The 25685-nt window shown below is 35.1% G+C and overlaps 1 protein-coding gene across 1 annotated transcript in view; it reads right to left on the bottom strand.

Moving 5' to 3' along the window:
- LOC103036561 (chromodomain Y like 2) overlaps positions 1–25685 on the bottom strand; it is a 63240-nt gene that overhangs the window by 32949 nt on the left and 4606 nt on the right. The window contains exon 2 of the mRNA XM_007244014.4: positions 1311–1893. Within this exon, the coding sequence (XP_007244076.2) occupies positions 1311–1893 (583 nt within the window). The remainder of the gene's footprint in view (positions 1–1310; positions 1894–25685) is intronic.

Raw genomic sequence — 25685 nt, 5'->3', positions numbered from 1 at the left:
ACTACACAAAATTAATGTATATAGTCTATACAGCTAAAAATATATAAAATTAAGAATCTATACAGCGAATAATTATACCTATAGGAGTCAGGTCTCTATTGTCCCAGATTTAAATGAGATATAATATACAATATTAATGTCCTTTTAAGATTATTTTGTGCCACTGGTATGATTGCATAGAATAATAATAGTACAGTAATGATAATCATACAATTACCACCTAAGGCAATACACTTTTGGTGGTCAAGAACATTCAGACACTGGACCTGAAATATTATTTAAAATATCCTAAATACATAAAACATAAATCAAATTAAAACACTGTTTTTAAACTAAAATGACATAACTGCTTGTTCACGGGTTTGGGCTCTCTCTTTGCTAGGAACACCACAATTGACAATATTGAGGTGAGTTAAAATTATTGAATTCATGTCCATAAACTGTACGACAGCCTATTATAAAAAGAGGAAAATAAATGTAATATATCCAGCTCAACTTGACAGTTATATTTCTAAAGTATTTAATTATATTTGTCTCACTAACATAGTCATAAACTAGATACTTTCCATCCAACCCTCAAAATTATTAGTTCTGTGTTAAAGCAGCTTCACACTGCACAGATATATGTGCTGGAAAACAGAATCTTCTCACTATATTACTTTCTTGCTCTTGCACCAGACAGCTCTGACCAATCAGAGAAGACAATGTGATCACGTGGTTTATTGTTGCTCATTAAGAAAAACAACTGCGACACTGATTGACACCACTAAATATAATGGTACCACTTTAAAATAAGACTACCTTTATAAGGGTTTATGAATTGTTTATAAAGTAGTTTACTAATAGTTAATAATTAGTTTGCACACACTTTAAAAAACATTAATTAAGCAGTTAATAATTATATAACAACACATAAATAAAAATGGCAACAGTGAGTTGAAAATTAGCAAAATATTAATTCCACACTCATTTCTACTGTCAAAGATCTGATATTTTAGATACTGATCTCTCTTTGTTTTCCATCAATCAGCATTAAAGCTGTCAATAATTTATGTGTAAGAGTGTTTAACTATTTACTATAAATGAAATGACTATGTTGAATTAAATTACTAAGCAAACAAAAGATCACTGTGGCCTTTTCAATTGATGTGTTGTAACTTCTTATCAATGTTTTTTAAAGCACTTACAACATAATCAATAATAATTAATAATCTAATTTATAAACAATGTATAAACCCTTCAAAATGGTAGTCTTATTTTAAAGTGGTACCACTATAATATAAATGTAATATAATATAAAACATCATTACCTAATTCATTCATAAGAGGTGGTGCAGTTGCAGTGAAGTCCATATCCCCCATCATCCTCTCAACCCTGCTGCTAGGTACAGTCTGGGTTCTGGCAGTAGTCCTGTAATGAAGTGGGTCCATATCTCCATTTTGTAGCCCATTAGCCGTTCCTCTGATGGGTGGGACAAACTGTAGCCCTGAAGACATGCTTTTATAAGTCATGGGTTTGGTTGTTCTGTCTGCAGATGGTTTAGCACCTCCAGTTGCCTTCCTTGGTTTGTGTGGAGCTACCAAACCCGGTCCTCCACCTCCTCCTCCTCCTGACCCACTAGTTCTTTTCTTTTTGCGAGCATCCCCGCGTGATCTGGAGGAGTCGTGGATGCCGTGGTGGCTGTGGTTGCGTGAGACTGCACCGCTGGACTTGGCTGGTTTTGAACGGCGCTCTTGTAGACGGAGGTTGTTGAACTGATCTATGAACTCCTCACAGTGCAGCAGGTGGTGCTCCGGCTCCCAGGTGTCCTCTTTACTCCCGTAGCCTTTCCATCGGATCAGGTACTCCCATTTGCCCTTCTTGTTCTTCCGCTTGTCCACGATGCGCTCTACCTGGAACAGTGTAGCAGAATGGTCAATTACACTACAGAATAGTCAGCTTTCTGAATCAAGAACAACAGTCTACACTGTAAAATCGAACTGACCTCCTTATGGAATTAATTAAGTTAACCTATCTTTACAGGGTTCATACACTTTTTAACCAATAAATTTCCCTGATATTTTCATTACTTTTCCATGCCTTAAAGGCACATTTTCATGATCATACAGTGTTTAACCCTTGTGTGGTGTTCGGGTCTGTGGGACCCGTTTTCATTTTTCATCAAATCATACTAAAAAATATTTTACATTAATATTACATACAGTATGTTTGGCCAAGGGCTAATAAACATTTCTTCATTTGTAAATTTGAAACTAAACAAATTTTCTACTCATATCTTGAGTTTAATTCATTTTCTTTTACATTTTATTAAAAAACTAATAAAACAAAAGGGTAGCACTTTTTGAAAGAAATGTAACATAAGAAAGGTAAAATGCAAATATTAACCAGCTTAAAACTAAACTGTTTATATTGCTTGCAATTTAGGTGAAGCAAGCATGTGTAAAGAATTTTAATGTAAAATTGCTTAATTTTGCTGAATTGAATACAAGTAACAAAGTAAACGAGTAACAAAAATATGAACACAAGGGTTAAAACATCAGTGCAGACATGGACAATAAAAACAAAAATCAACCAAAACTATAATGGAAATGTATTATAGTAGGCCTAAAATGAATTGGACACACAATCTTTTATAATAAAATGTGTGTCAGATCATGAGAGCTCCATTGTGTAGGGCTAAATTACTGAATTTACTCTGAGCTGACGTATTTGTTAGCTCAAAATTGATTTTCTCCGTCGATAATTGGAAACATTTCCATTACTTTTCCAAAACTTTCTGGGTATTTTTATTTTTCCAAAACTTATCCAGGCCTGGCCAGGACTTGTCCAAGTTTTTCATGACCGTACGAGCCCTGTCTTTAATACCACAGCAATTTCTTGACCACTTAAGATGGTAAGAAAAAAAAAAAATCATTAAGATAAACACTTAGTTCACTTGTGTAGTCACTCCCACTGGTCACCCTTCCTTATATGTTCACCTGGATGAAAAATAGAGTTTTGCTTGCTGAACTAAGTTATTCTGACTTAAACACTACAGGAAGTTAGGATCAAATAAGCTGAAAAACAAATAGTTAGAATACACACTCTTGCACATGTTAAATGACATGCTGACTTTTAAAGTTTTTCTATTTGTGCAGAGCAAACATAAAGAATAAAACACCATTTCCCTTGGCTCCCAATACTAACCATCAATGTGTAGTCATCCCCACAGATTTTACAGTGCAGAGATCGATTCTTGATCCATGGAAATGGCAGCCTTTACGTGGATCAAGAACAGACCTCTCCGCTGTGAAATCTATCTGCTCTACTTACATTAACTTAATTCCTTAATAACTTAAATACTACAGAAATTTGGGATCACGTAAGCTAAAAAAAAAAGAGCACTAGCCAGCCGCGGTTAGCAGCATTAGCCAGCCATGGTTAGCGCTAGTAAATGCTGCCCGACAGCGGCATAATGAGGAACCCAGGGTGCTATCAGCTAGTGGTTCTCCCCCTGTAACTTGTTTTAACACTGTGAACACGCAGACTACGGTCTAATACACTCACCTCTGTATGGCAAAAGTGTCAATGCTGCGGTTAGCGGCTAATGCTAACACGCTTGAGAAACTTTGCTAAAAATCCCTTATAATGCTGTACTTCAACGGAGTAGTTATACTGTTCCTTAATACCTGACTGGTAGAATTCATACATAAGGAGCACCGGATTATAAGACGTACTGTTCGATTTTTAGGAAAATGAAAGAATTTAAAATGTGCCTAATAGTGTGAAAAATACAGTATCCCTTTCTCTTTATATGTTTGCTGAATTCTACTGTGGCCACTCATTCACTAATCTGGACCTAAAACCTGGTTTTGACTTCTGGGTGATTCTCATGAAGACCTTCACATTAACATAAAAAAAGTTTTCCACCTCATTGCAGCATTTTTTTCAAGTTGAGAACCTAAAATAGAATGTGTATTTTACTATATTGATTATTTTTTCATATATTTTTTTTTAAATAGAATTTTATTATCATTTGAATCTTATATGATCCAGAATAATTCTCATCACAGTTACAGTAAATGACGAAGCTAGATCAACGGTTCACATTTTTTTTGATGATTTCATATTTTCACAACATATCCCATCAACTTAACAGCACCGTCCTTGACAATTACTTTGATCTTGTTTTTTTTATTTACTTATTGTTAAGCAACTCTCACTACCGATACAACATTTGTAATATATATTTTATTTTTTTAATTGATGGAAATGATTTTAGAATATGTTTGATCAAAAACTCATGTGGACAACAGGTGAGGGATATACTATAGTAAAATGAACAAAAGTTATGATAAGATGTGAAACATTTTTAAAAATGTAACATTTTAGATCCATAACGGTAATGAGAACACAATAAAATGGTAATGAGAATAAATGTAACGGTAATGAAACTTAGTTAAGGCAATTGTGTAACAAAACATGGAACAGTGTACTTTTTATAGGGGGGTGACATCATGAAACGGTAATGAGAAAAAAATTGTTTGGACACAGTTATCTTGTTTAAAATCAAGTACATTTTTTTGTTCAACAAAAAAAATATTTTTATTATGTATAAATATAGATATTTAAATGACTTTACCCTATTTTATTTATTTTATATGCTTAGTAATTTTTATATGGTTTAACTTAAAATTAGAAAGAAGGGATACAGACACATAACGGTAATGAGAATTTCCATATATTTTTTATTTAATTTATATAAAAATCATTTTATATGATGATGAAAACAATAGATCCATACAGTACTCCCTATTTGCTTTACACACAATATCAGAGTTTTTATGAATTAAGTATTTATTATAAAAAAAATTCCTGCAGCTTCATGAGAATCACCCTTCTAGATTTTGTACTTTGTGCAAGTCCAGGGTGTCATTTACATAAATGATTGCCCAGTTAGCTAGAAACGCTATTTTACTCAGTTCAGGGTGTTCTTTAAGCTCAAAAGATTTACGCTAATAAAAACCTAGATCGTTTAAAACCACCAGTTTCCTCAAACTATTTTCACAAACTTCAGGCGTTACAGTGTGCAGTTCATTTTAAATATATATAAGATAACATGCACAAATGAGGAACTCTGCCTCTATAAGTCATTTTATCCGTTTACCTGTGAAGGAGCAGACTGAGTCAGATAGTGAAAAAACAGCAGCACAAGTCTGGCAAGGCCGTCTGTTAGTGCCATGCCTGAGTGCAGAAGGTACGAGACAAGTGATGAGTGTTGTGCAATCGAATGTTACAGCAGTTTCAGTCCATTTAAACCCAAAGTATCCTGCAGATACATCAGGAGATAGATATTCAAGCAAGCGTAATCAACATTTCGGTCTGAAGGACCTTGAACGTGCCCTGCAAACAGAGTTAGCCAGCTGCCCGCCAAGATGTTCTGTAAATTATATATATAAAAAAAAACTGCTATTCTGCAGGAGTTTTCAGGAAGTAAAGGCGCCATCAGTGTCTCAAGTTTGCTTGAGAAATTAGCATACCCAAGGCAGAGTTATAAAATTAGCTCAGCAAGATACGTGTAGAGATAGATAAATAAATAATCAGGTACCTAACGTCTGTGTTACGTGCTTTAAAGGCTACGGCAGTCTGCACTTCATAGATCAGTCAAATTTATTTCTGGGAGTGGAAGTTAAAGCTGCTGAGAGATGTTGGGATCAAGTCTGCTTAAATAAACTCATTTTAATAAATGAATAAATTAGATTCCACCTCAGTAGACACTGGTATACAACAACCAAAGTCTCTAGAACTGTGAAGATGTAAGAAAGAGTTACACTCTCAAAGTTGGTTGAAGCTACTATTGCTGCTACAGCTTGAGCCCTGTTTAACCTCATTTACACATGGTCACTTCATGCGACCTCAGGGTTATATCTGGTTAAGGCCAAACCACTGGATGGAATATGGAATCCAATACAAAGCCAGATGCCAGGCTCTAATACACAGTGTTGTAACACTTTGGACTTTAGAATGTATGATAAAGAGTCAGCCAACCTGAATTTGCTTGGTTTATTGATTTTATACGTACATTATACACTGCCTGGCCAAAAAAAAAAAAAAGACGCCACCTGGATTTAAGTAAGTAAATGATGTGGGGTTGATGCTGCAGTTGGTCTGCAGGTCTAGGTTCAGCAACAGTATATGCTGAAAGAATGAGGTCAGCTGACTACCTGAATATACTGAATATAGGTTATTCCATCAATGGATTTTTTCTTCCCTGATGGCACGGGAATATTCCAAGATGACAATGTCAGGATTCATGGGGCTGGAATTGTGAAAGAGTGATTCAGGGAGCATGAGATCATCATTTTCACACATGGATTGAGAGAGTTCACCACAGAGTCCAGACCTTAACCTCATTGAGATTGTTTGGGATGTGCTGGAGAAGACTTTGTGCAGTGGTCAGACTCTACCATCATCAATGATGATCAATGATCAATGACTCCACCATCATCAATGATCAAGCTCTTGGTGAAAAAATAATGCAACACTGAATTGAAATAAATCTTAATATTAGAGTGTGTGACCTTTTTTGTTGGTGACCCTATTTCAGAGTGATAACACTGGGAAAAACATAGTAGGTAGTGACAACTGTATTGGCTTTGATACAATTGCTTATTTTTTCTCTATAAACAAAAGCAGATTGAGTATTAGGGGTGGGTGTCAGTTCCTTAAATAATACCTCAATAACTCTGGGTATTTTTGCATAAAGTAATATTCGTGGTGATACTGCCATATTTGAATGATACCTGAACCTTCAGGTGGAGTTTATTTGCATGGGTGTAGGGGCAACCATGACAAGAGTTCAGAGTCAGCACTCACAAAAACTTAGCGACAGTATTCTTATAACTTTCACTTGAGGCACTGAGGCTTCACAGAGACTGAGGCTGTTTAAGGGGCTCTTTCTTGGGCATAGAATGAGATTATAGCATCTGTTCATGCAACCCAACTGTCTACTCCTCACAGCAGCTTTTACTAAATCACTATCTCTAACTATACCAGTCAGATTGCTAGTAACAAACACGTTACTAATATGGGAGGAGGGCAAATGGGAAGCTGAATTCCACTGCCTTACAATATGAAGAAAAAAAAAACACTGAATATTCTAAAATATTCTATTACTGTTATACAACAGTGTTCAGTTGTAGGGCTGCACGATATTGGAAACGTTTTACATTGCAAATGTTCTTTTTTCAACTATATATATATATCGCAATATTAAACAATGCAGGGCCCATGACATAAAAAGCCCCACCCCCAACCGTGCGCTGTCTCGCATCCAGGCCGATGAAAAGCTGACTCAACACCGAGCACTCAAAACCCAAAGAATACAGCAAAACAACACTAATCAGCTCTTTAAATTTGGCCTTTTAAGCCATTTTTGGAGGCCATGCTGTTAACTTGTGTATATATTTCCTCACACTCCCCCTTCCCCCTTGTGCTTCTCAGGCAGCAGCAGCCTGTCACTCACACAGACACAGAGACAGCACTGTGTATCTACTTCTTGTGTCAAGAATCAAAACACTGCAACAGGACGCATTTGATTTAATTGCCTTAAGTGACATCGCACATGCTTAAACAATATATCGTGCAGCCCTATTCAGTTGAAACAAAACAAATCTGAAAGAACAAAAACTCCATAAAATATGACTATGAATGTAACAAAACATCTACTACAAATCTGAAACAAAAACTAAAAAGCAAACAAATACAAATTAGCCTGCTTTTATAAAAGGATACTGCTAAATAACAAGATTTTTTTTTTAAATAATTATCCCAATATTGTCGCGAATAATACAATATGGCACACCCTTAATGAGTATGCAGTAGGTCCACAGATGTTTATGATTATTTCTCTGGACCAAGAATGGTGGAAAAAGTGTTGAAAATTTTTAATTAAGGAAAAGTACCTTTACTTTGCTAAAATTGAACTCAAGTAAAAGTAAAAGTACTCATCTAAAATCTACTCGAGTAAAAGTAAAAAGTACTCAATTTAAAATGTACTCTGAGTAAAAGTTACATAGTTACTTTTAATTATTTGATGTAAAAAAAGTACAAATCATAAATTAAATCGTTTTTAATGAACTATTATTCAAGATAATAAATAGGTTATGGTCATATATGTGACTATAAACCATATTTTTATAGTTTTACAGTTCAGTATTTTTGTTTAATGATAATAATACTTACCACCACATGCTTTCACAGGTTTTTATTTTTACTCAATAACATGGAGTTTTCCAAAGTAGCGAAGTAAATTACTTGTGTCAAAATGTACTTGAGTAAAAGTAAAATTACCTATTTTAAAAACAAAAAAATTACTCATAAAATCTACTCAATTACAGTAATGGGAGTAAATGTAATTCATTACTTTCCACCTCTGCACCTTATCAACTGGACAGTATTTTGAGACACAGGAAAAAGCCACCGTGAGCCAATAATTAGGCAATGCTCGTATTCATATCTGGACCCATTTCATATTTTAATTAACACTCATTCAGGATGATGTAACTTGTAATTGATTAACAGGACAGAGAGGAAAACAATTGACTCAGGATGAGCACTTATCTCTGCAGGAGTAATTGGTGCTACTTAGTGCCATAATCACTCACTAACACATGAATACTGAACAATTTATAACAACAAAGAACAATTACCAATTCCAGAGTAGAGATTATTATTAGTAGATGATTATGATGAAGCTATCGGTCATATATCACACTGGGTTTACAGATAGGCCTGCTGTAAAATCAGCTTCAGTGATGCTGAGACTAATCCCTTCCACAGTCCTCATCAAAGAGATTTTAAAGATTTTAACATTGGGATTATATTGGAGTACATTTTAGCTGATCCTAGAGACTAAAATTATACCATCAGCCATAACATTAAAAACTTTTAACTCCTAATAGATTGTAGACCTCCCTTGTGCCACCAAAGCAGCTTTGACCCATTGAGGCATGGACTCCATTAACATCAGAGGAACATCAGCCTTGGAAACTGATTGTCATTCCTTGGAGCACCTTTGGTAGGTACTGACCACTCCAAGAACTCAGAACACTCCATCAGAAATATGCAATTGTAACATTAACAAAAAGGGATTACTCTATTAAATTCATGTAATTTGATTACTTTCTGCTCCTTTTGGATGATTTGTCTCTTTAAAATCACTTACTAAATTCTTATGGATAAATTAATAAATGCAGGCAGCTAATCATACAGTTTGGAAACATTGATTCAATGGTGATTATCAAACCTTCAAATGTTTAATTAAAAATTCAGGCTGGGTCTTTTGAAGCTGAGAGATTTTTTTTGCTAAAAATCTGCTAATTTATACTAGATACTGATGTTCATTTTGTTTAAAAACAAGGTCTTTTTTAAATGTTGTATCAGCGAATACATTTTACAGCAAGCCAACTGGGAACACTGTTACTCTTAACCAGTTCCATGTCAGGGGTGTCCAAACTTTTTTTTGTTGGGGGCCAGAAGGAGAAATATATTTGAAGTCACGAGCCACAGACTCTTTAATAAAACAAATAATGAAATATACCACTTTAAATAATACTTTTTACCTGATTATTTCATTTACACACCATTTTACATGACTTATTATCTTTATCTTTGACAGTGTTGTGTAAACTAAGATTTTTCAAATTGATGTTTAATTTCATGATGTCTCTTAATAATAAACTCCTTAATTACGGCAACTTTTAGACTCTTTGGCCCGTTTTTCTGCGCTAGAAATGCACACTCTCTCCGCTTTTAGACTCTTTGGCCCGTTTTTCTGCGCTAGAAATGCACACTCTCTCCGCTTTTAGATTCTTTTGCCCTGTTTTTCTGCGCTAGAAATGAGCAATCTCTCCGCTTTTAGACTCTTTGCACCGTTTTTTCTGCGGTAGAAATGCGCACCCTCTCCGCTTTTAGACTCTTTGCACCGTTTTTTCTGCGGTAGAAATGCACACTCTCTCCGCTTTTAGACTCTTTGGCCCGTTTTTCTGCGCTAGAAATGCACACTCTCTCCGCTTTTAGATTCTTTTGCCCTGTTTTTCTGCGCTAGAAATGAGCAATCTCTCCGCTTTTAGACTCTTTGCACCGTTTTTTCTGCGGTAGAAATGCGCACCCTCTCCGCTTTTAGACTCTTTGCACCGTTTTTTCTGCGGTAGAAATGCACACTCTCTCCGCTTTTAGACTCTTTGGCCCGTTTTTCTGCGCTAGAAATGCACACTCTCTACGCTTTTAGATTCTTTTGCCCTGTTTTTCTGCGCTAGAAATTAGCAATCTCTCCGCTTTTAGACTCTTTGCACCGTTTTTTCTGCGGTAGAAATGCGCACCCTCTCCGCTTTTAGACTCTTCGCACCGTTTTTTCTGTGGTAGAAATGCACACTCTCTCCGCATTTTAAAGCAAGAAATATAACTCTATTAGAAACAAACATGGGAAGATTAGTGGTTCTTTTTAAACTGTAATCCTTAAATAACTTTTTTTTTTTTTCAAATGTAACTTCCTTACCGTAACTGTAACACTTTACAGTATTATGAAAAAGGATGATTGGGACAGTTTTCTTAAATTAATTTAGATTTTATTGTTGTATAGCTAGGAAGTTTTCCCCGATTTACTCAAGGACATAAAACTTGCACAGCATAGCTTGACTGTCCCATTTGCCCTTATGTACAAATGACCCTACTTTTACCCTTCTGATAACATAACACCATTACATGATTATTCATTATTACCAACACATGCAAATATGTGGACCCCAGATACAACTGGAACCAGATGATTAATTTTATTCACAGTGTTTTAATTGTTTTCTTTGCTGACATACTAATTCTTAAAATTAATAATTTTAGGTGCTTGTTAATGAACACATTTTAAACATGGTAAACTAAAATATCACGCTAAAAACTCATTATTACACACCCACATTGTTATATTGGTCTACCAGCATTTGAGTTATAATTTAGTGAACATTTCTTATAAACCCACATCAGATTTGCTTCTATTTCTACACGATCAGACCCGAAATAGTACCTCTTCAACTGATATTCAATAACTCCAGATCATTCCTTCACCCGTGTGATTCTTGCTCGCAGAAATGCTACATGACAGCTGTACAGCTTAAAGCTCAATTCCTACAGGCCCATAAACATAAGGCAGTGTAATTGTGTGCTCCAGCCCATTTATATCACAATAATCTGATCCAAATGCAGTGCTGTTGACATTTTTACAAGGCTGTGCTGTGGTAATCAGACTAACAGCTCGGAGCAGTTCTGACGAGGATATGGGGTCACATGTGCTTTCATTATTATGCAGCTACAGCTTCTTCCACCATCCAGACCAAATCATTTCTTCCTCCTGCTCATAATCATCATCATCATCATCATCATCATCATCCCATACCACGGCCATACCAGAAACCCCTTATATCCTATAAAGTGTTCTGTTTCAGTCAGGGGGAGGAGGAGAGGGGGTTAAATCTTGACATACATTTCGTTGCACTGGCAGCTGCTACTGTGAAGCACAGATAAGGGTTCACAGACCCTGTTCTATACCCCTATCAGGCCATACCCTTTAACAGCTCCAACTTTCACAGGCTGATAAAATACACAGAACTAATTCACTACAGCGGTTAGGATCTCAAACTTCTGCTCAACTGAATAACGTAGGGTCGTATCGCTCTGCAGTTCAGGGTTTTCTCTTTAACACAGACGTTGAATTGAATAAAAACTGCAAATAAAGTAATTTAGTGTGAGTTTGGTGGGAAAGGGTCCATTGTACTGAGTCTACACACAGACAGACTGTCTTTAAACGTAATGTTGGTAATGATAAATCAGAAGGAATGTTTCCTTTGGGGAATTAAACCAGACATCTGAAGAGTTTAAAGCCTCTGAAAGCTAAAGCACAGGAAGTTCAACAGACAGAAAAGCTATTAATATACTACCTAATGCTGTGAACTATGACTGGAAAATAATTCTGTCTAGTCATATCGATAATTGTTGCGATATAAAAATATTTCAATAATGGCAACATCATTTTAAACACATTTTTTATATTTTAATATCACTCAGGACCTGCTATCACAGTAATATCATTTTGATAGCTGTTAGTCAGCTCTTTTTTAAAATATTTATTAAAAAATTTCTACCATTTTCTCGCAATTTAGTTAGGCCAATTGTCCCATCCATTCAGCTGCTACTCAGCTGTATACCCCCCTTCCCGCCCCCCCATCACTGGTGATGCCACAACACAAGGAGGGTGAAGACTAGCACATGCCTCCTCCAACACATGTGAAGTCAGCCACCACCTCTTTTCAAACTGCTGCTGATGCAACACTGCCGCGTAGCATCACAGCACGCTCTGAGGAAAGCGCAGCGACTCGGTTATGATACATCAGCTCACAGATGCCTTGTGTTGATCAACATCACCCTAAGAGTGATGAGGGGAGAGAGCACCATCTACCCACCCAGAGAGAGCAAGGCCAATTGTGCTCTCCTAGGGATCTGGCAGCTGATGCCAAGCTTCATGGTCAGGATTGGAACCAATAACCTTAGTCACATTTCCACACCCCAGTTTGCCACATAATATTTGCAAATCAAAAGCACAGAAACAGAGTTGGACTAAAGCTAAATATTGACACTGTGAAGATAGATGGTGATGACTTAAGAGTCCAGAAGTACTAAAAGACAGATGCCGAGCTCGCTAATCTTCTCCTCAACAGGTATGCACGAAACTTCATCTAACTGAGGTTGGGGTGGGCATTTTAAATCATTTCAACAGTATTCATATATATATATAATATTCATTTTATACTCTGTGGTCCATGTGCAGAGAGGATTTGAGTGTTTTCACACCTGTAATTCATTTCTTTGGTCCAGATCAGTTGATGAGTTTGTTTACTTGAAGCGTTTCTCCCTCTGTTTGGTTTGGTTTCACACAGGCATAAACCTAAACACACCAAAATGCGCACCAATAAACCATGCGAGCACATTGTCTCCTCTGATTGGTCAGAGCTGTCTGGTGTGGGAGCAAGAAAGTAAAAGTAACAAAGAATCTGTGTTCCACCGTGTATATCTGTGCAGTGTGAAGCTGCTTTATCACAAAACGTAGTCACGCGGCTGCGAGCAGCGAACAAAGCATATGCGGCATATGTAAACAGCATGGGACAGAGACAGAGTTTGTTCATAATGTGGTAATAAGCTTTATTTGGCTAACATGTCAGATTAAACTGAGCCTTATCAGCAATTATCTCAATTAAAAAGAGTATATTTGATAGCTGGGTCAGGTCGTGAAATTCTCACCACAAGCAAACCTGTTGAGAGTTTGTTTGGGACCAGAACGAGACATCTTCTAGCAGGGCCGGTTGTTTTGATCCACACCCAAGTGTGATTACTGTTTTTACACCTGCTTAGCTGAACCGCACTAAACATACAAACAAATCAGTCCATTTTAACCAGATCAAATAGTGCTGGTGAGAAAACGCTCCAATTTAAGTAAATTAATCAAGACTAGTGCTGGCTAACAGTCATGCAAAAACATGCTAATATTAACTGTTATAGGTCACAGAGATAGGGACGAGGGGCGGGGCAGACAACTCTCCCCTGTGTTATGGAATCGGACTGCAGTAGCAATTTTATACACTTTAATGCAGTCATTTACTACATAATTACTTTTATGTAGTTTTTTAAGCTTGATCATTCATATTTTAAATATTCCAATTCCAATTAATTTTGTTAATATTTCTGCATTCCTACTGTCTTAACATTCATAATAATTAAAAGTTTATTATGCTTTTACATTAATATTGTACAAGTGACATAAATAGTTTATTGCATTTATTTCTAAAGCTAAAACTGTACCTGTTTTAATTCGTTTTTTCCATTTAAACACTATAATCTTGTTTACACATTGGCAAATTTAATTTATTAACACTGTTCGAAGTGTTATATATATTTATTCTGGGCTGTAAATGAGCACATGTTGAGTACAGCAGCGGTAAACGGAGTGATAAAACAGTTTGCTGGATTTTGCAGCTGATTTGCAGAGTTTTTTTTTTTTTGCAAGCTGCTGCTGGGCACAGGAAACCAGTCTAATCCTCAATATAAAAGAAATATTGATGGCTTATCAGTTGCTATGGTTATTCACACAAATGTGCCTAAAGTGTTGTGAAAGGACTGCTAATAATAATGACTGCCATGCTTCCACTGCCACTCCTTAATGATGGTGTCGGGCAAGTTCCCGGAATCAGCTGCACGATCTGCTGCATCTGCACGCCTTTCAAAACTACATCCAACACTGACACTACAGATGGGAAAATATGGTAACAGTAGCCATAACAATAAAACCACTGGCATAACATTGTGCATGTTTCTTTTGTACTGCAAAAACAACTCTAATCCTTTAAAGCATAAAGTCCACAAGATCTGTTCGGGTGTCCTGTGATATATGGCACCAAGACGAACATTAGAGGTGGGCAGTATGGCCCTAAAGAAAATATTACAATATTTCGGAGAATATTTGCCATAGGAATATTCTTAGCAATATGACAAAATGCTAAAAATCAACTTATTTATTTTAAGATTAATCCAAAAGTCTACTTAATTTTTATAAAAAGTTTTTTGTAAATAAACATATCAGTTTTAAACATTCAAATAAAAAAACAACAAAGTTTGTCAACTTTGTGTCCATATTGTAAAGAACAGTAACTTAAAGTATGGTTATGTATAAAATATTAATAATGTAGCAAAAGCTTATGTAAAGTAAAAACAAATACTCACCAAAAGTTAATATAAGCATTACAGTAAAATATAGTACAATTATTTACAGTACAAACATACTGTAAACAATTTTACAAAATACCCATAAAAATCTAAATAGTAAAATAAGTCAGGACCAAGGGTCAGGTGACTGTTTACAATCAGTCCAGGCAGTTTCAGAGTTTCAGTTTCACACTGCAGTTTGGTGAGCAGGATTTTCCTACTTTGTGGTTATCAGCTACATGGGATTTGTATCCCTATACTTAAGGCTGAATTTTTCGCTTATACCCAAATTTGACACACAATTTTGTTGTGCTGTTTGAACTATAAACAATATATATATATATATATATATATATATATATATATATATATATTCTATTTACTGCTATTCACTGTATACCAACTCTACTTCTTTACAACACAACAGATGCTCTCAAACACATTAAGAGGCAAGAAATTCTTAATAATAATAAATAGTAATTATTTCTTGCTGGTAGGTAGGTAGGTAGGTAGGTAGGTAGGTAGGTAGGTAGGTAGGCATATATAATTCAGATGACACATATTCTGAATACTGAACCTCCAGTATCTATTAAATCAAAGTATGAACACAGAACAGAAAGTAACAGTATAGCCCTCAAGTCTATCATCTACTCAAACCACACAGCCAATAGTTTAAATCCCAGAATGGAACATGTCTTTACTCAGTTTCTGTAAGGCAACTGAGTCATTTGTTTCTGTACCTGTACTTTTAGAAGAATGGAGGTGATCAGAAATCAAAGCCGAACCTTCTGAACATTTCTGAAATCCTCAAATGGCACTGGTCAGCCAATGCATGCACTGAATTACTGATATCCCATTCCTTTTACAGTCTAATAAATCCATGAACTTAGTTTACCTTTCATCTTCCTTCACGATCCACTACATTATTGATCACGTAGACACAGGCGCTATTTTTAACCTGTAGTATTAATAGAATCACACAGCCAATAAGCGCAACCTGGTTTCAGCCATCTTTCAAAGCTATTTTAAGATGTAGTGGAGGAGATCAACTAAGGACATGCATTTTCTGATCTTAGGTTGAGGAGAAATAAAGATGTTCTCAATATTGTTTCAGTGGTTTCTGTGTTTATTCTGCACGTGTTTGAGTAACTGACTTTATTGTCCACTGATTTTGGAACATTGCTGTGAGGATTTGATTGCATTCATTGATATGAGTGATAGTAAGATCAGGATGTTGGATGATCCCCACCTCACTTTCCCACCTCCAAACTGCCCAACGTCCCAACTAGGGGTGTGCAATATCATATCGTACACAAAAATATCGCCAACATTTTTGAATGTCGTGAACGATATTATACCCTAAAATATCATCATATTATCATACTGTTTTCATTTTCCTTTATATATCTATATCTAGAGACTATATATGTCCAGTATCACTTATTTTACTTTAATCCTGGATATATGGAGATATTTGAAGTGTATTATTAGGATTATTAGTATCATGACATTCTGGATCATTGAATTCTGTTATAAATCTGAATAAATTCTTGTATTTTTTTATGTCTATATATGAAATAATAGAATTTATTTTAATTTAGTTGCGGTAATGCATTCTCAAAATAATATATATTTTTTTATTTAGTGTTTTGTCATATCGCCAAGAGTATTGTTATCGCCAAAATACCATGAAATATCGTGATATTATTTTAGGGCCATATCGCCCACCCCTAGTCCCAACACAGTTCTTTCATATGCTCTGCGTGTGTGTGCATGATGTGATCATCAGTTTAAGCAAATGGGACAACTTGTAACAGTTTGTAATCTGCCCCACCGCCACACAACATGCAGATTTTTTACTGGAGCAGTTTGATTGTGGTGTGAACGTGATCTGGTCTCGATTTGACCGCAGCTATCAAATATACTTAGCCAGATAATATACTGCTATGAATAAATGCTGTCTCTGCTGCTCCATGCTGTTTATACTGAGGGTGGTATGTGTTGCGTTCACTGCTCACATCCACTCGAATTTGCGCTGCATGTCCCGTTGAAAACACTGTGTTTGAAATCACAGCAGCAAATTTTCTGAATTCTGTGTTAAAGCAGCTTCACTCTGCACCTATATATGCGCTGGATTACAGAATCTTCTGACTATATTTACTTTCTTGCTGCCGCAAGAGAAGACCAATCAAAGGAGACAATTACTCACATGGTTTATTGATGTGTATTTTTTTGCAATTAGGTTTATGCCTGTGTGAAACCAAACCAAACTGAGGGAGAAACACTAAAAATAAACAAACTCATCAGCTGATCCAAACCATAGCCTTTTTATACTCAGCAAATTCAGTTCTAATTCAGAAATCCTTACAACCAAGGTGAGGAAAAAAATTCCTCTATTCTATGTATCATGCATTCTTTATTCCAGCACCCCATGCTGGCTTTATTTCCCCTCAAACATGCAAGTTTATACTAGCAAATTAATTCACATCACTAAAATATCCTACTAATCTCAAATTAAAAACACACACCAAGCAAAAATATTGGGCCCCAGGAGGTTAAATACCCACTAGGGGTGTGCTATATCGTATCGTACGTGATAATATCGCCAACATTTTTGAATATCGTGAGCATTATTATACCTTAAAATATTGTGCCATATCACTCACCCGTAATTATCACATCAGGCTACTACTTTTTTCCTTTTTTTTGCAAAGGGAAAATTAACACTGTTCTCATTTCTCATTATATATCTATTAGAGACAGATTATATCTGTCCAGTATCATTTATTTTACTCTAATTCTGGATATATGGAGATATTTGGAGTGCATTATTAGTATCATAACATTCTGGATAATTGACTGTTTCAAATCTGATAAACTTCTTGTAATTTTTAATATCTCAGTGCCATATCATATCATAGGCAATAATAAAATGTAATTTCCATTTTTCAGTGGTTTTTCATATCGCCAAGAGTATCGTTATCGCGAGAATACCATGAAATATTGTGATATTATTTTAGGTCCATATCGCCCACCCCTAATACCCACTACAGAAACTTGCGTCTTAAGAAGAAAAAGTGCAACAAATTTTATATTGAAAAATGGACAATGGTTCAGCTGATCCAGACTGAGACTGGACAAAATGTTTGTCTTTTGTTTTGAACCTTGGTTTGTGGAACTGCTTACATCTGCTATTTAGGTTTGAACCAAATATTAAAATCTGAAGGTACAGGTCAAACGTCTTACAATCAAATCTAACTAAATGGATTAGAATTATTTGGAGATTGAGCAGAATGTCTGCATGACAGTTTTCTATCGAACCTCCAACCTTTTCTGAAATGTAGACTATAATGGCGTGTCCATCAATAAGTGGTGAACATTCACAGCCAGTTATCCCTGGCTCACTGTTGTCAAGCCAACCTTCTACAGACAGATCCACATCCTGCTGAATTCTTTAACCTACAACATAACCGAGGATTAACTGTCCAAGATGCTCCTGCAGAACAGATTTTTAATCTCCTGCCTAAATAAAAGCTTGATTATTCAAAAAGCAGAAAATCTAATTATTAAAATGCATCATGTTTTAAACATCTGCCCTCTAAGCACAGGCTAATGAAGAAAGCGCAGAATTAGTCCAGGGACCTCTTATCCATTTATCTCCAGCCAGGAAATCGATCACCAGAATTCAGCTTTCCTCTTTGTATGCGAGAGCATTCTGCACTCTGTTATCCAAAACTCCAGCCTTTTTATTTAAAATTCATTTCTACACACACAACTGAGTCACAGCGTGAGGGAATGAGTGAATCACTCATGTTCTGTTACACAGGAAACGGTATTTAAATCTTTAATTACAGTTTAATTAGGGAATGGCATTTCAATCACATTCACATTTGGAAGACACAGTTTCTGAGACAAAATTTAAAATAGGTGCAGTTTGTAGTACTGTATTAGAAAGGATGTATAGGTGCCATAGAATAACCTATTATGGTTCCCTGAATAACTACTCTGTGAAACATGATACAAGTTAACCCTACTGTTGAAGTAAGGGTAAGTTGTATCATGTTCCTGATCAAAAATTCCTGGGCCCTTATAGCAGATTATAGATTAAATTCAACAATATGCACCTTATCACCTAAATTTGTGATAGATACAGCTCTGGAAAAAAGAGACCACTTCAGTTTCTAAATCAGTTTCTTTGATTTTGTATTTATATGTTTGAGTATAAATAACAATATTGTCATTTAGAGCATTTATTTGCAGAAAATGAGAAATGGCTGAAATAATAAAAAAGAGCTTTCAGACCTCAAATAATGCAAAGAAAACACGTTTATATTCATAAAGTTTTAAGAGTTCAGAAATCATTATTTGGTGGAATATCGCTGGTTTATAGGCACAGTTTTATGCATCTTGGCATGTTCTCCTCCACCAGTCTTACACACTGCTTTTGGATACCTTTATGCCACTCCTGGTGCAAAAACTCAAAGCAGTTTAGCTTGATTTGATGGCTTGTGATCATCCATCTTCTTCTTGATTATATTTAAGGTTATCAATTTGGTAAAAGAAAAGAAATTAAGTTAATGTAAATTAAGTTTAATGTTCTGCGCTTAGAGTCAGAGAAAAAGATGCAACTAAATTGGTTATATTTGACCGCGAAACAATAGAAGGAATACACTGGTAAAGAATAAATCACATCAAACTAAAGTAATTTGATATTTTAAAAGGTTATTTATGCTCAAATATCTCTTTTACTGACATGGCTTTTTAAGGAACCCAAAGCAAATATTTTATGAGATCACTGAAAGAACATTTCGTACCACCTTCATTGTAAACACCAGTCATCTTTATAATTTTGTTATTTGAATACAAAAAGTAAAAAAAATGGTCACAGCATCTGGTGGAGAATTTGCATCATACTACTTCATGATTCAATTTCATTTACTCTCTTAACTCTTTTAATATTTATGGGTTTATTCCTCAAGTTATTTTCATTAAATAAATAAAAAAAAGTATTTAAAACCTATTTTACCAGGAGCAATTATTTTAATTTAAATACAGTTCTAATTTTACTTTAACTTTGGCTCAAAAGACAAACACTACATCTAAATTCTGGCAAGAAAACATTTGGGAACTTCTGCTGCAGACTAGAACATGGAAATTCCAATTCCAAATTCTATTTTTTATTATATTATTTTTTAAATGGGATGATTCAAAACTGTATTGTGCTTTTATTACATAGTAGTTGTAGTTACATAACAAAATTCACTGGAATGGACATATGACTAGCTTGTAAAATAAAATATACAAAATTTTCATTAGAATTCATGTATGTAGGAGCTGTAACTCACTGTATTAAGCAGTGTGTATAATTATAATACAGTACTTATAAAGCCCTTCATATGCAGAGCACTGTATCTAGCTCACAGTCATTAATCACACACAGCCACCAGGGAGCATAACTATATTTCTGTAATATGTGACTTTATTCAGCAATAATGATAATGTTCTCACTTCCAGATAAAGGGCACACACTGACCTGCACTCCTGATCATATTCTATTATTAGGGTTCAAGCACCGAAGGTGCGTAGAACCCTATTGTTTTTGCTAAGATTTTTCTTCTTCTTATTATTATTATTATTATTATTCTTTTTCTCCTGTAAAAACAGTTGTGCAGCCTAAACCGTAAGTCATAGAGAAATGAAACTTGGTAGGTAGATGTAGGATCAGTGCATCTCGGTGGACAACAAAAATGGCACCGAGTGGTCAAGTGGTGGCGCTATAAACAAGGAAATTCATTTTTCACAATTTTCTCAATAACTCAAAAACCATAAGACCTACATTCAAAATTCTTTTTTTGATGGATTCCTTGGGTCAATACCAACAACTTTCCAATTTGGACCATGCACTTCCGTCTATATAGATTTTGTGCTAATTTGCATAATATGCAAAACCTACTTTTGCAAACTAGTCCTAGGAATTTTGACCAATCCTGGCATGTTTGGTATCAAAACACTCGTGAGAGCATGCGCTTCAATATTCAGTAAGAAAAAGTTGAAATATGTAAACAATATGGCCGCCATATGCAAATTAGTCCTTCCGGATATATGCCCCATTCACTTCAAGAGGTAAATTTGGAGCACTGTTTCTCAGCAACCGTGCAACCTAGCAAGTTGAAACTTTGCATGCAGAATCTATCACACAGCCTCTAAAGGATGTTCAAAGGGCAACTTAATCAATCAACATGGCTGAACACCATCAGCCAATCAGCATTCAGCAGACATTTTGGCAGGCTGAATGTTGCCCAATCTGGATGATATTTGGCAGTTATGTTCAGGTGGAGACACTGTAGTGACCTGCAAAGTGCTGAAACAATCCGCCCACTGGGGGGCGCTGTTCCAAAAAAACGAGTATATGTCAATCATGCTGTACTATTTTGACATCTAATTGTTTTTGCCATATTTAGTACAGTGGCTCTGACAAATTTCTCAATACAACTATGTTTAAAAAGTGCTTTGTTCATTCATAATTGCTAATTGTTTGAAAATAGCTATATTGAAACTACTCTCTGGATATTTGGCCTATCACCTCCATTTCAGTCTTGCTGCACACTGTAGAGTCTCTAGGTAAATGTTCATTAAAAACATTTGTGAAAATTTCACATACAATACTCTCCAGGCATCAAGCAATCTGTGCGTCCTTGGAATTTCTAACCTAAATTGCTGTAACTCTGCAGTATTTGCTGTAATCTCACAATGTTAAAGACCTCTGTACAATATCACTCTGATGAAGCGCCATTTAATACAGAACTAGATTAAGAATAACTTGACATTACATGTCATATCAGAACATTCACTCCTTTGTGCCTCTGCTCAACATTAATAACAGGTGAAAGACTTTTGATCATTTTAAATGTGACAGAATGTCTCCAATTGTGTTAGACCTTCTTACACATCACCATCCTATGCTCTAGTAGGCACCATTGTGCTAGTTGGTGCTTGATGAAGCGCCATTTAATTCAGAACTAGATTTATAATAACTTCGTAATTACATGTCATATCAGAACATTCACTCCTTTGTGTTAATTTAAACTTGTTTGGTCAAACATTTCAGCTTGTTCTGCAAAGGTTCAAAGGTCAATCTGAATACCACTTTGTGAACATTCTGGTTGAAGCCACCTGATCAATACCAATAACATGTAGACACCTTTTGACTAGTTCTAACTCACTTAATGAATATCCTACAAAGTTCACTAGATTTACATGTGAATTTAAGCACTGATCAGGTTGAAAGGCCTCTGCTCAACATTAATAACAGGTGAAAAACTTGATAATTTCTAAATGTGACAGGGCATCTCCAATCATATTAGACCTTCTTACACATCACCATTCAATGCTCCAGTAGGCACCATTGTGCAAGTTGGTGCTTGAACCCGATGATTGCCGCTTGCGGCTATATTTATTATTATTATTATTATTATACTGAATCATGCTTTGGCTTTGGGTACAGAGGTCAATTTGGTTTATTGCCCAAACACTTGCTGATCTCAGCATAACTGCAGTAGGGTATTTTTTCATATTTCATTTTTAAAACCCATAATAATTTCTATAAAAGTAAGACTTTGGTAAATGTAGAAGATCCAAGCTATAACTAAAGTGGGACTAGAGTTGGGCAATATGGTGAATACAAAAATATTGTATAAAAATGAATAAATCTGCGTAATTTAAATACTAGTTGTTTAAATACAGTGATTAATATTCTAATTGATATACACTTTATCTAATAAAATCGGACTAAATGCATCTTCTGTAATTTAATGTGGAGTTAGTCAGTATGTTTAGGACTATTTTTGTGGTTAATCTGATTAATCTATTCTTAAAGGTCTCATTTCATAGTTTTTTTCCATCCATTTTAAAATGTCTAGTTTTGGTCTCTAGTATTAATAGATGCCATGGGAGACATTTATTGTGAAAAAAAGTGCTTCAGTGTTTCTGTATATCCCTGCCTTAGTTTACTTAATTAGTGGTGTCTGAAGAAAGACAGGATTACGGCTCTTGCTCATTAATATTTATACATGCAAACATATCGCCTCTGATTGGCTAACAGCACTGCAGCAGGGACGTCTACCTGCCTTCCCCCACAGTCAATTTTACAGCTTTAAAACTCAAAGGACAAAATGTTTTCAGAGATACAGCCCTAGTTATATAGATATAGCACTGAGTGCTAGGTAAAGCTAATGCTTAAACTTCACCTAACGTCACACTCTCAGTGTCGATCAGCGTCAAACGGCCCCGCGGCCGAAATTTTTTTTTTATCAACGCTGCGGGATGAGCGTAGGCTGCCCGCCACTAAAAGTGGATTAAGACTTTTAAAGTGATTGACACCACTCTTTAGTTTTTATTCAAATTTCAAATGACTATTCTTGATAATCAGACATTCACTAATCTTTAAAAAAAATATGTTATCATTATATCAACTGCATAGAGTAAAATTATCATTATAAAATGACAATAATATTGTTTTGGGCAATAAAATTAATTTTAGGCATGTTTAGCATCAAATAAAAATAGTTATGCTGACAGGTCCACATCTCACTGTAAAGAAGTGCACATATTCTTGTCTTTCTCAATGAACTGGAAAAAACATTATGGATCTTTTTGATTTAGAGCCTCCCTTAGCTTTTCTTGCTGACCAACATGTTAAGGCTGCCAAAAAAAACAAATGAGGCCTGAAACAGGACTCACCAGGCTACACAGCTGTACAAACAATAATAATCTACACGAATCAGCCAGAACATTAAAACCAATAACAGGTGAAAAACATAAGTTTAATTATCAAGTTAAAGTGGCAGAGACTTAAGGAATGGATCTGTGTACATATTAGAAAGCAAGCAAACAGTCAGTTCTTGAAATTGATCTGTTAGTCTAGACCAGGGATGCTCATACACAGTCATGAAGAATTTAAGGTCTTTAGACATATGTTAACATTCTAGAGCATCCACAGTCTTGTCCTTCACTTTGGAGCAGTCTTTTCTTTAATGACTTATTGGCTGAGAAATGCAGCTCACCTTGGAGGTAGTCTACACTTTGGAACACAGCTTTTGTTTAGACTTTACACTCATTTGGCTCTAGATTACTGGGTAATAAAGTTGGTCAGAAAAATATAAAGAAATTTGAAAGTACCATTTTTACATTAAAGTAAAAATATTATATCGTATACAATATATTGTGACACAGAAATATCATGATATTAAAAATCCATATCGTGATAATAGGGATGGTTTGTCTTAAAAGTAGTCTATTATTTACTGTGAAGCTTTAAGTGTATTTATTGTATAATTGTGATGTATAATTATGATTATACTATTATACTATATTCCTGAAATTAATTAATTATTTTTCGGTGTTCCTATTTTGCCAAGTATATCGTTATCGCAAAAATACCCTGAAATATCGCCCACCCCTACTATGAAGGAACTATGAAGGAACATCAGGACATCAGGGGTGGTCCTAATGAATGCCAGTTTCATCCAAATGTTTGTGACTGCTCTTTCAAGTCAAGTCAAGTCAAGTCAAGTAGTTGCATTTTACTTACAACAAAAAAATACAACTACTTGAATTTAAAGTTAAGTCACAATGATCATCGAAAATGTTTGATGAAACTGGCTCTCATCAGGACCACCCCTGATGTTCCTTCATAGTTCCTTCATAGTCTGCATAGTCAGGATGACTTCAGTATTAATTTACAGTATTAAAAAAATACATGAAATGATCCTGTGTGTTCATAGTCAAAAGTGTCCAAATTTTAACTGGTACTGTACATAATGATTTTTTTGTTATTTTTGTTGTCATGTAAGAACATGTTAGTAGACGCACTCATATTTAAAAAGATATATTTTTCCTACCAGCCCTATTTCTAACCTCATCCAGATCTAGATGCAAGATACAGACACATACAGGACACCTTCAGGATCCTTGTGGAGAACAGGCCTCAGTGGGCTGTAACAGGTTTGATGGCTGTTTTGGGGTGATAAGTAATTAGTCTTTAAATGATTTATAAAATAAATAACACTGCTTGTGTAAAAGGTATTTACAGAAGAAGACTTAAATGACCTGACTGTGGATTATTAATGAGTTAAGAAGACACACTGTATACTGTGGTAAATATACTGTGGTAATAAGGCTCCATATCTTACTGTCACAACACTGCAAAGCTCTGCTCATCCTAAAATCATTTATTTCTTTCTTTCGTTTTTTTTTTTTTTTTTAAAGGTGAGCCGCTCTAAGCCTCTGTGTTGAGTGGGCGCTGAGCCATGTGAAGCTTAGACAGCAGAGTGCTTACATTTCACTGAGGTTTATCACTGTAACAGACAAGGCTATCATATCTAAATTCCACACGAATCAAAGGGAATTAAGCAGTGATCCAGAGGTATATGCTACCAGTCATCTATACAAGCAGGTCTGAGATTCATTTTCTATGTATGGGGCGTAATTAATACCTATTTAAATGTACATGCATGTTTAATTTCTTTTAAAAAGCAGCTTTATGAGCCTACAAAATAATAACTTTATATGCAAAGAAAAAAAATTAATTAAGTCAATGTAAAATAAACATTAAAGTATGTTGGAACAATTATATTGACACATTTATAATTTATTTTAGTTTGTATTTCTTTAAAAATAGTATTTTAGAATACTATTTGTAAGAAAAAAACTATTTACAGAAAAAGAAGAAAAACTTTGAGGTGAAAAAACATGTCGGTGTAAAATGATTTAACTATTAAAATAATTTATGATTTAATAACTTTATATGAAAAGAAAAAAAATAACTTTGTGAAGGTCAATGTAAAATAAAAATAAAAGTACTTTTGGAGCATTTCTATTTCTAATATTCATTAATCATTTG

The sequence above is a fragment of the Astyanax mexicanus genome, chromosome 9 (assembly GCF_023375975.1).
Source record: "Astyanax mexicanus isolate ESR-SI-001 chromosome 9, AstMex3_surface, whole genome shotgun sequence".
Classification (NCBI taxonomy): Eukaryota; Metazoa; Chordata; class Actinopteri; order Characiformes; family Acestrorhamphidae; genus Astyanax; species Astyanax mexicanus.
Note: the sequence above shows the minus strand (reverse complement) of the source record. Positions and strands in the feature narration are given on the sequence as shown.